At 42.3% G+C, this 12,184-nt stretch overlaps 1 protein-coding gene and 1 long non-coding RNA gene across 5 annotated transcripts; one reads left to right on the plus strand and one right to left on the minus strand.

Annotated features, from left to right (window-relative positions):
• Positions 1–963: 963 nt before the first annotated feature.
• Positions 964–4,563, plus strand: LOC102699455. Of its 4 annotated transcripts, none has more exons than XR_423084.3 (10): positions 964–1,119; positions 1,345–1,406; positions 1,498–1,589; positions 2,423–2,564; positions 3,394–3,563; positions 3,671–3,792; positions 3,901–3,958; positions 4,055–4,112; positions 4,187–4,238; positions 4,376–4,563. It is a non-coding gene; the product is annotated as an uncharacterized LOC102699455 (long non-coding RNA). The 4 variants fall into 4 exon arrangements; XR_001550214.2 differs by having other exon boundaries at positions 4,402–4,563; XR_001550213.2 differs by having other exon boundaries at positions 4,423–4,563.
• A 1,044-nt stretch (positions 4,564–5,607) lies between these two features.
• On the minus strand, positions 5,608–6,885 carry LOC102701139 (chitinase CLP-like). Its single transcript, XM_006646598.3, has one exon. The coding sequence runs from the start codon at positions 6,883–6,885 to the stop codon at positions 5,611–5,613; it is 1,275 nt and encodes a 424-aa protein (XP_006646661.2). The 3' UTR covers positions 5,608–5,610.
• Between the last annotated feature and the right edge of the window lie 5,299 nt (positions 6,886–12,184).

Genomic DNA, 12,184 nt, shown 5'->3' on the forward strand with positions numbered 1-12,184 from the left:
CATCATCTAATGAAAAACGGAGTGATCACACATGCTTATGCTGATCTAAAGTACTCGCACAATATGCATTTTAATCCAATCACTTTCTTCACTAAATTAAGTACTATAATAATAACAAAAATTAATTATCTATAAGCAATTCAACTTTATTCTTCTCTTATCTATACTAATAAAAAAAACAGTTATAATTCTTTTATGGCCACACCAATAAATATACATAGAATTTGCTTCACCCATTATTCACCGTTAGATACACATATCCCATGGCCCAAAATGATGTCAAACATCTATCCCTTGCAATCCTGCCCAGGATACGTCCCCTAATCACGCTCTTTGCCGTGAAAGCCGCCCAGCGAAGTTGCTCTACTGGCTGCCCGCCCCGCTCCGACGCTCCCCGCCCCGCTTCGACGCACGACGACGCCTCCTCTCCCGGACGTAACCCCGACGCGCGACGCCGCCCCCACTCCCGGCCGCCTCCCCCGACCGACGCCGCCTCTCCGAGTCCCGCCCACGACCTACGCCGCCACCGTCCACTGGAGCCGCCCCTCCACCGCGTTGCCGCCACGACCGGCCCACGACCGACGCCGCTGATCCACGATCTCCACCGCCGGCCGCCATCCCTCCACCGCGCTGCTGCCGTGACCGGCCCGCGACCGACGCTGCCGATCCACGACCGACGCTGACGCTTCAAGAATCGGACAACTCTGCCCAGCTCTCCCAGGTTTGACTCTTGGTGCTCCATAAACTACTCATAGAAACTTATTTTGTGCAACTTTTTGCATCATAATGTCCTTGTCTTTCAAGATTCATACTGATCAATTGTTGCCCACTTAGTAGAAGCAGAAATGATAAAGAGAACAATAAATTTCCCTACTGTTACTTTTTTTGGTTTTTTATATTCCGGATTGTTTGTGTCTGATCCTATTGTTTGATTATTTCAAAAAGAAGGAAGGAGCAAGGGAAGGAAGTTCACCTCTGTATGCCATTTCTTTGGATATCAGGCTCGAGGATCCGCCCTTCGCTATCACAGCCGACGCCGTTGCCGTCAACACCTTGCCCCCCAAGTTCCCATCACGGATCTCCTCCCCGTTTTCAGCTCTGTATGCCATTTCATCGAAGGTAAAAACTTATTTTCTATTCACCGTTTTCACTGAGTATGTGATATTGTCAATTTTTTTTGTGATTATTTGATGTGTCTGATGATTTGGTGACTAGTTACTGATTTGTTGGAATAATCTGATTTGCATGCCATTTAGCTAATTGTCATTGGGGTGGATTTCTTAAATTGCTACCTGATCAATCTAATTCAGCTATCACTATCGTTTCTGAACTTATTCAAAATAGGAGATTGCACTAAATGAGGTACTGCCTGTGACCATTGCTCGTGATGCTATCCAGTACTCCCTGTAAGTGGCTATCAATTGGTAATCCAGATACTGCATAGTTTGCATTTGTACTATCAAGATGGCATGCAGTAAAGAGATGACATCTTTCTAGGGAGTGGACATCGTGGAATCTCTACACCAGATTCATTACCACAATCAGGCTCACTGTCTTGTGTTCTTTCCAAATTTTGTCTCTAATGTAAGGTATCATCAAAGTATTCTCTTACACAATATTAACTCTATTACATTTTGAGATCAAAATATTCTCTTACAAGGTAGGAGTAGTATATTTTTTACAGCAGCTTGTCTTACTAGAAATCAAAACCCGCTTAATATTTGTATCAGCTTATCTTATGGTTCAGTTATTGGCTTGACTTATGGTTCAGGTTGTCCTGCCCATAGCTATCCGTTTCTAATATTTTCGGACCACTAATTAATGTTGCGATTAGTCTTCTATGTAGCTATTGGAAAACTTGTGTTATCAAGCTACGTTGTAGATCTTAAGGAACTTCAACTATGTAAATGTGTGATTTTTAAAGTTAATAGTCAAATCACCTGAGTATTTTCAAACTTAGGCTGCAGGTAATTTTTGTTCTTGTTTGGGATCAGTTAACATTATTTATTTTGTAGGATGCCCTCAAGGTTTTTGCTATAATATCCAGAACAAAACCTAAGTATCTCCTCAAATATAAGTATGCCTACAAAATACTTCGTTAGTTTTCCTCAGAATGTTCTGTAATCCTTCATGTGAATTACCTTAAGCATGTCACCTGCAGTAATTTTGTTGCTAATTACAACTCAATTGGCACGTATGTTTAAGCACGGTATGAATATTTCTTACTGGGAAGAACTTGGAACCACAATTTGTGTAGATGTAGATTTTTTTTAGCATTAGTAAATCGTGCTACAGGTATCGGCCTTGGTAGACTGTTGGTGCTGGATGTATGTGCCATTCATCAAATAAAGTTCTTCTGTTTTAAGGTACTGATGACAAAATTCATATTTTTTCTTTGCAATAACTGCATTTCCATTTTTAGCGACTCCAAGCTAGACAATTTCCTATCCAATATGTTGCTGCTGGAGGGATGAGAGAAGAAAGGTTGACTGGTGTATGTCTGGCTTCTTAGTTTGTTCAACTCAGATATTTAGCAACAGTTTCATATTATTTTTGATACAACAGTAAGTCATATTTCTAATTTGATCCATTACCATCATTTTGAATAGGACATTATGTTACTGTAATACCAATGCTTGATAATTAATTACTTACATTGGTAAAGATGACCTGAAACTCTGCTGATGAATATGAACGTTCGGACAAAAGCTGTATTCCATAATTAAAAAGAACTTGTGTGGCACCTTTGGATTGGATTTACTATAGGATGATTCCCTTGAAGTTAGCTTATTATATTCCTTTAGCATAAGTGTGGATTTAGCACCAAAATTCAAAATGACAGTAGCAAGATAATGTTGAAAACATGTGGTGTAACCTGCGTAGATTAATGAAAAACAACTGATCTAACATGTTTGGTGCGACATGATTAATTGCTTCTCAGTTTAATTGTATGCTCCCCAAAAGAGTAGTAAGGTTTGTATGACACCACCATGAACACATGCAATGCAAACCCAAGACGAATGGCAAGAGCTCTAGGATTAGCAGGAAAGATTGCTGGTCGGGGTAAGAGAAAGCGAGAATAATTTTTCTATGTAAAGAGAACATGAACACTGACATTAAAACATCATCCAAAATTCCAAATGACCTTGGTTCTATGGAATGAAAGGTCTTTTTGTTGCCTGGTTACGCTTCTGTATTGAGAGCTCTTTTTTTTGCATTTGCTGACACTATTTAGTATTTGCTTACAATTTCTATAATTGAAGATGGTAACTGTGCCGCAATTGATTGTTACTTGTAGAATGCTTACAGGAGAATATACCATATGTTAATGTTAATTCTCTTTGGAAGTGCACTGTAATTTAATATTTTCTTCGATAATATCTTAATTTTCAGGAAAAGAGTCCGTTGCTTCATTGTTCTGGTTGTTCTCGACATGTTCACCCTGGTTGTCTGACACCACCTTGGACTGGGATATTAACTGATGATTGGTCATGCTGCACATGCAATAAGTTAGAAGGAGAGGAAAATGAACAAGATGCTCATGTAGCTGATTTTTCACAGAGGTATGTTTGACAAATGACATGTTTTCCTGACCAGAGTTAGTATTATTTATGCATGCAGCCGATTGTTTCTCATAGTAGTTGGGAGGTAACTGATGTTCGACCTTCAGATTTACAGGCAGTAAGGTGATAAGCTGTTGACAAGAGAAGCATTTGATCGAGCTCGGAGCATTGATGCTTCATTGGCCTTGCCATGGGAAGGAATGTCGGCTGAAAACCATCACCTGCCTGGGTATTTCTCCAATAGAATTTCATAAAAGATTCCCTATATTGTTGTATATAATTTCTTAGTATATACTAAGTTGAGCAGCTGACTATACTATTTGGTGTGATTTTTAAGGGATGGCCCGGTAAATGAATCTTTTGAAAGCTGCTTGCAGGCTTTGCAGATACTACCGGTAAGCATAGTTCATCTGTATCATTCTTGTCAGGATAACACTTCCATTGTCAGAATAATTTGGGATTTTGATTTCATTATCATGATATTTTGCCAGAGTTCCAGATTGGTCTTGGAACAATTGCCGCTCATTCGGTGAACGTCTATCACCTCAGGTATGCTTTCAAAATACTGTAGTACATGAATATTTATGAAACATCTATCCTTTAAACCATTGCTTTGACTGTAGGCTGGTCTTGCAACCGAGGCAGTGTGGGAGTGTGAAGAATTGAAAAGACAAGGTATTTATATTCATGTAGCAATTGAAGGAATCTATTTTCTATTTTTATCCTGAATAGCAATGCATGGCAATAAATTCATTTTAAGTTATTTTCAACGCATTCAACACACAGTCTAACAAGTTATCTCATTTTTTTAGGATTTCTGAGTATTGACAGATTGCAGATATATGCTCTTTCACTGTAGAAACTTGATCGACATGATGAAGCTCTTTTAGTATCAAGAAACTTGGCTGAAAGCTTATCCAATATGAACCAGGAGGATCCCAAACCTTGTTTTCACGCTTTATTGAAAAAGCTGGGTTTCGGCCTTTATCCAAAAAAAAAAGTATGAACCAGGAGAGTACAACTGTGGCTTTGGGGTTCATATGCACGTTGACTACAACATCTCTGGAAAGGAAGTTGCGGTTATTCATAAACTGCCTGGTCAACTCAATTACAGAACAGAGGGAGGCTAGGGCTGGGACCCGGGGAGAGGGGAGTCCGAGCCCCAGGGAGAGAGCGTTTGCACGAGTTGTTCATAATAGAACCTTTGTGCATAGTTAAATTTATATTATTAATTAAAGAAATATTTAGGTAATAAATAATTATTGATGTATACTCGTAGATTTTGTTTACCATGTGTAAATACTTCAGCGCTATTGAGTTTGGTGATGTAGACGGAGCGTTTAGTGTTATTGTAATGGTAGAGACGAAATTCTACACCAAAGACTGATGAGATGCAACACTTCATATTTATCGATGCTACTATAAGTTTCATACTATTTATACTTTACTATTATAATATTTAATATAGAACTTGGATCGATTTTAGTCTTGATTGTATTTTATATAATAAATAAATTTAATAATTCATATAGTTGACACCGTAACGTTAGTACGGGCACTATACTAGTTCAATATAAATTCTTACTAATACTAGACAGCATATCACAGTGGGCACATGGTAATATCGATCTCTACGGAAAAAAACACAACAGCCACTACTCACACTAACATCAGATAACACATAAGATCCATAAAGATAATCTAAAAAATACCTTGACAAATATTTAAGTTTAAAAAATATATTAACGAGACTTTGTCGAAATGTTCATACTATAACACTTAATAGAAAAATATTGACGAAACTCTAGCGATGATAATATTTTTTAGACAAATTCATTTATATGATGTCATTTCATAGAACTCGCACTTCTCGATATTTTTTAGAATTAAGTATTTGTCAATGATATTTGTTAGATGTTCTCCATCAAGATACTACTTTATCTTTTTAGATAAAAAAGTTTTTATTGATCTTAGATGATTACATCGAGATAATGCAATCACTCAGAGACCACCGCAGTTTACTACTAAAGTGTAGTAAACTACTCTATTAGGCAGCGACAGTGAAGTTGAAGTTGTTGCAGGTGGTCTGCAGGCCGAAGAGGAGGCCACTGAAGCCGAGCTGCTGCTTCTCCTCGTCGAACACCACCAGGTTGTGCTCCATCTGGTACCCGCCGATCACCACCGCCGGCGCGTCGTTACCGTACCCGACCTTCTCCGGCTTCATCTCGACGAACGCGAAGCACGCCGTGCTGTCGTCCACCTGCACCAGCGAGTTGCCGCCGAAGATGTGCCACGTCGCGCCGTCCTCGAGGTTGATGTCGATCTCCGGCACGGCGTAGCCGAGCCGGTTCGAGGAGAGCGTCCGGCTGTCGTAGCAAAGCTCGAACGGCGCCACCGGCGGCGTCACCTTCTTCGGCCATTCCGTGATCGAATCCCACGCCTTGATGAACGGGCCGTAGACGTCGGGGCGGAGCTCCGTGTACGGGATCGTGGAGCTCAGCTGGACGACCAGCGGTCCGTGGTTGGGGAGCGCCAGCTGCTGGTGGACCTGGTGGTTCACGGTGATGCCCTTGGCCGTGATGTAGTACCCGCCGGCGCCGAGCTCCGGGCTCCGGCGGAGGGCGGTATAGGAGAGCCTCGCCGTGATGTCCGGCCGCCAGTAGGGGAAGATCAGGACGAACGGGCCGCCGCCGAAGACGGCGACGCTGGGGAGGCAGAGCGCGAACTTCTTGGCCACGTTCTGGGTCGCCGCGATCTGCGCGTGCAGCGCGAGCTCGGAGCGTCCGAGCCCAGCGACGCCGACGGCGCCGGCGGGGAGCGACGCGAGGAGGGATTCCGGCGCGCAGGCGGCGACGGCCGGGAAGGAGACCTGGTACAGCGGGTTGCTGCCGTTGGTGGCGTCCGCGGCGAGCGACGTCCGCGTCAAGTCCCCCGGCGCGCACTTGCCGGTGAGACTGTTGTACGGGCGAGCCGTGCACTTGTTGCCGTAGCGGTAGTCGCTCCCGGCGCCGGCGCCGGCGCCGTGCTGCATCCAGCAGCTCGGCGGCGTGTACCGGTTGGCCTCGATGCACTCGCGCTCGTAGGGCATGACCGTCGAGTGGGAAGCGTCGCACGTCGACCAGACGAGCAGGCCAGAGAGGTCGAGGGCGAGCGGGCGGCCATCCTTCACGGCGACGGTGTAGAGCGAGGTGGAGCCGTCCTTGGTGACGGCCGCGACGAGGGGCTTGCCGCCGCCGCCGCCGCTTGCTAGCGTGTGCCACGGCAACACGGAGAGGAGGGAGATGGCAACCAAGAGGAGGAGGGTCTCTGCTCTGGCATGCATGGTGTGCTGACGTGTTTGGCTAATCGTGATTAGTGTGGTGTGATTAGCGTGTGTGCATGGCTGCTTATATAGAGATCAGTGTGATGTGATCACCATTTTTTTCTTTATTTTTAACTCGACTTTAGTGTCAGAACGTCTTAATTATATTTGTGTGGAATTGTGTATGATTCATTTGGAAGCTTCTCTGCTGCAGGTGTCCGGTGCTATGCCTATACGCACGTGTATCGGTGTGTGTATATGCATGCATGGAGAGTGAGCAATTTGGCCGAATAGACTAATGATGCAGCAAATTGGATCTTGGGTCTCGTATAGTCCTACAGTGAAATTCTTTCAAAAGAAAGCGATAACGACTTCAAACGTTCAGAATCGAAGAGGAGCATAGCAGCAGAGGTGATGGAGCAGGTAAGAAAAATCTATTAACCCTATCTCTTCGCTCCTATTTATTTTATAAGCCAAAATTTAAATCTATCTTTAATTGAAAATCTTTAATTGAGAGTTGTTTTTTGGTTATTTTATCATAATATTTTACGGTTTTAACTTTATCATGTATAAATAAACGTTTAATTCACAATTTTTTTAGTTTGCCAACGATCACCCTGTCAATTTAAGAATACATGGGTCTACTGGTGTTTATAGGATGAGTGTATACACGTGTTTGTGTGGGTGTTTCGGGGAAATAAAGGCATTCTGTATTGCACGGTACTTTACATCGGAGTCGGAAAAACGAAGTTGACCGTGACAGTATAAAAACGACGTTGGGCTCGATCGAGAAGCCTCGTACCCAGAGAAAATGGCGTCACGAGACACGATCTATCTGTATTAATATAAAACTCACATCCATATGTCCATTTTTTTTCTGGGAAATTATAGTTCAAGTGAATCAAGCATGTGAATCACGTACGCATCTCAGCCATCTGTCAGGTGTTACACACAAAGCCACAAAATAACTCTGACTCCAGCTCATTTCTGCCTTTTTATTTACCACTAAGGGAGCTAGTAGAACTCTGGATATACACCCTTTTTTATGCTCTACCAGTAAAAGGCATATTACATATTTGCATGTGTAAAATTTCTTTTTACCATATAGTGTATAAGCCAGGTCTACCAATTCTGCCAAATGGCCTGGAATTAAATGGAGCAGTCTCTTCTTTCTTCTTTTAGAGAAGATGGGCATGTTTCTTCTCTAAAGTGGCTTACTGAGTCTCTAACAAGATGGAAACAATTCGACACATAAAAAGGTCCACTTATCGTCCCACATCTGTGGGTCAAGTTTTAATCACGTCTTCAACCATATAATCAGATATCACACCCCTAATCTTCTAACACCACTGCATATATAGTCCTATGGCAGTGTTAAGGGCTTTTTTTATGTGGCACCCATGGGACATATTGACTAAATCTTACTTTCACGTTGCACTTAAGTAACAATATAATCAGTAGTAGTAGTAATAGGCCCACGTGTTAGTAACATAAAAATTAATAACCATAGGCCCATATGCCAACGACATGGTGGGGCCAACATGTTAGGCCCTCTCATTCTCATGGCAACCAACAACGAGAGTCACAACTCGATGTGGGAAGTAGCAGAGACGATAACATATGCGAAGGGTGGCAACAATAGGGGTTTGCGAGCACCGTGCCAGCTCGAGCCTACCAGATCAGTGGTGGTGCTAAGGGAGGCGATGGTGGCAACCTGAGAAAGGAGGACCGCCAGATCAGTGGCAACTGGCCTCCTCTACTACCAACGTGGTGTGGGGAGAGGGAAGAGAGACGGTGGTGGCGATGGGAGAGCTCATGGTCTAGTGTAGATGGCCACCTAGATGACATGACAAATCGGGATTCAACGACGAGGTAGGCAGTGGCAAAGCTTGAGGCTACAACGGTTGTCAACACCCTTGCTTGCGTGGAGACTAGATCCACCACTATGGCGATGTTGATGAGCTCATGAGGAGTTGGGTGTAGAAGTGGGTGTGGATCTCTCACTGGAGAGTAGGGGTAGGAGCAGAAGACCCAGGAGCTTCTCCAAATTTAGCCGCGGGCTAATCGACGACATGGCCTCCTTGTTCACCTGGGGATTGCTGCCCTTCTTCTTGTTGGGTATTGTCCTAGAGATCATGAGAAAGATGTCCCTAACATGTGGGTCACATGTGGGTACCACCATTTTTTGTTAGTAACATGTGAGCCAATGATTATTATTAATTTTTAAAATGTCATTGCATGTTGTCCTATGGTTTGTTTTTTTTTATTGTTGAATTTTCATGTAAACATCACGTTGATGCTACATGGAACAAAGACCTAGTCAATGTGTCACATGAGCGCCAAGTCAGCAAAAAACACCATGCATATTACCTTGGAACTACTCAACTCATATATTGACTGGTATCAGAAAATTAGGGATAAGGTATACCGGTTTTGCGGTTCAGGGATGTAATGTAAACTCTGTACACAGTTGAGGGATGATAAGTGCACTTGTTTCTTTGATAGTCCAACTAACGACCAAACACGCTAGGTCATTCCTCCCATACCATCCGGCCCAAATGAAAGCCCATGCATGGCTTTGATCGTTTGTACTCGCTGCTGCGTTCTTTAGTACCGCCGCGCTTAATCACATCACTGTGCACCAGTTTATATAGTGCTCCAATTTGATAATTGCCAAGCGATGACGAGAAGCACCAGCACCGGTGGGTCCGGTGTGATCTCCTTATCATAATGATATGAATGAATATTGGTGCTAAGCCGAGCTTTATTTTTTTCCCAAACAGACTGCGGGGTACAGTGGCGGATTTAATTTATTTTTCACTGCCATTTCTATTTTTTTTCTGTCAACTTTTTTGTACGGTTCTTCAAATTCTAAAAATGTGACTGCTCGCCTCTTTTAATGGTTGACATTTTTTTAAATCACTTCTACTTTTTTTTTCTTTGAACTCTTTTTCTAGGGTTCTTCACACACTACAAACAAACATGATTGCTCACTTTTTTTAATGGTTGGCTATTTTAATGCATTCACGGAGTATTACACCTTCTGCTTCTGCTTTTGTGTTTTCCTGAACGAATGCATCTTGGTGTGATGCTCGAAGTGACTCGAAACAGCAATAGTGAGGAGAATTAAAAAAAAAAAAACTTACTGTGTGCAGACTGTACAGAAGTACAGTGCAGCATCCCTGATTCTTCAGCCAATCCAACTGACGAGTGACGACCAAACACACTAGGCCATTCCGGCCCAACTGCAAGCCCATGCACGGCTTTTGTTTTTTACTCGCCTCGGCGTTCTTTAGTACCACACTGCGTAATCACATCATTAGCGACTGGTTTATATAGTGCTCCTACGTGACCCATGTCAAGCAATGACGAGAAGCACCAGCACTGGTGGGTCCAGTGCAATGTCCCGTATAAATAAGGACGCGTAATATGGTGTGACACTGAGCTTTTTTATTTTATTCTCTCACATATCAATCTATTTTAACCTTTAAAAAAGAGGCAATTTCGATTTTACCCCTATTTTTTTTTAACTCAAGCGACACTGAGCTTTTTTTTATTCTCTCACATATCAATCTATTTTAACCTTTTAAAAAAGAGGCAATTTCGATTTTACCTCTATTTTTTTAACTCAAGCCACAACCTAACCATCTTTTGTATGAATTATACTAACGGTATTAAGTTAGTCGTTAAAAATATCATTTTACCCTTTGTCAGACATTTTATTTTTATCCCTATATTCTTAATAGTAATTCTGTTGATGTATTGTTGACGCTGAAAATGATAATCAACGGTCACACATGTAAGCCTGGGAATCAATCTTAGACCATTCCAGTGCAGGACCTAATTCTTAGAAATACTGGGCATGCCAGTCAGTTTGATCCTGTAACTGACAAGATAATCATGGAAAACAGTTAACCCTGAAATCGCTGTCGGCTAGATAGCCAATACCGTCCTAGGACCCTAGCCGATAGACTAGACGATCGACTTTACAGGAATTTTATGGTATGAACTATAAACATACCTAATCGGCTAAGTCACAAGCAAGATAAATACTAGATAACCCAACCAGCGAGTTAATCTTAAAAGATCTGACTCAACCGAGACAATCTTAAGATTAATCGGTCAATCGGACTGCTCCACCATTTATCATCCGCTAGATTGCCAGCCAATGTAAGACTAAGCACGGAATTCATATAGTAAACTGGAATGCTACACTAATTACTCGCATAAGATAATATCAACCAATGACATGTACGCCCACACCAGATCTAGAAGATCGAACCTAATCGAGACAGTACAGATCTAAGCATAACCCCACATGACATCAGATAAATATTATAGCACATGAATAATAAGATAGCACAGCAGCGTAACTCACCAACTAATCTATTAAACTCAGCCGATCGGACAAATTTCCATAAATAGATTATACCAAACACACATAGATCAGACCTAACCGAGACATTACGCAATTCAGCATAATATAACGATAGAAACATGAAGGCTAGTAAGATTAATAAACCAATCAATGAATTACTCAAGATAACGCTGGCTAGAACTCCAGCAGTAAGCCTTCGCGAGCCCTCACCCCAATCTGACAACATGAACCAAGCAAACCTAATTGATCGGACCGAACCGAGATAGAATTAGATCAGCAAGACTCGCACGAACAGATTAGACAAAGAACTTACGAGAACTTGATCGAGAACTACCATTACCTCAAACCAAAATAGATTAAAATAATGATAGAACTCGGCCCGTCGATCAACTAAACAGAAGATCGGATATAACCGAGACAGTTCTGCCTTAATTGATCGACGAGTTTTGACGAGCTAGAATTTACATTGCGAAGCTGACAAACCCGGCGCCGAAAGCTCAAGCAAGTCGAAGATTTGAGGCGATACGCCAAGTTAAATTGATCGAGAGATATCTTACAAAGACCCCGGACACCTATATTTATATCCCCAGGAGATAACTAACCAGATAAGAATCCGCTACCAACTAAATTTACATTATTCGGACTCTAATTAAACAACAGAATCCTAAACAAACTTCAAGATAAATCCTAACTAATCTACACGGACTCTTGGTTAAACACCGAACCTATCTCTAACCTTCGAGCTCCATCGGATTCCCATCCTTGTCCGATTCTGACTCCATCGGCTGCAATCCCTTTGCGTCCAGCCTCCTGTCTCTAGCTGATTCGAGCTTTCTTATCCGATTCGATCCTTAACCGCGTTTCAATCAATAACGCCCATTTGCCAAAATCTAGCATTAACACATGCCCTCCAATTTCGGAATAACTCATTGTTCCGAAATT

This window comes from Oryza brachyantha, chromosome 1 (assembly GCF_000231095.2).
Source record: "Oryza brachyantha chromosome 1, ObraRS2, whole genome shotgun sequence".
In the NCBI taxonomy this organism is placed as follows: domain Eukaryota; kingdom Viridiplantae; phylum Streptophyta; class Magnoliopsida; order Poales; family Poaceae; genus Oryza; species Oryza brachyantha.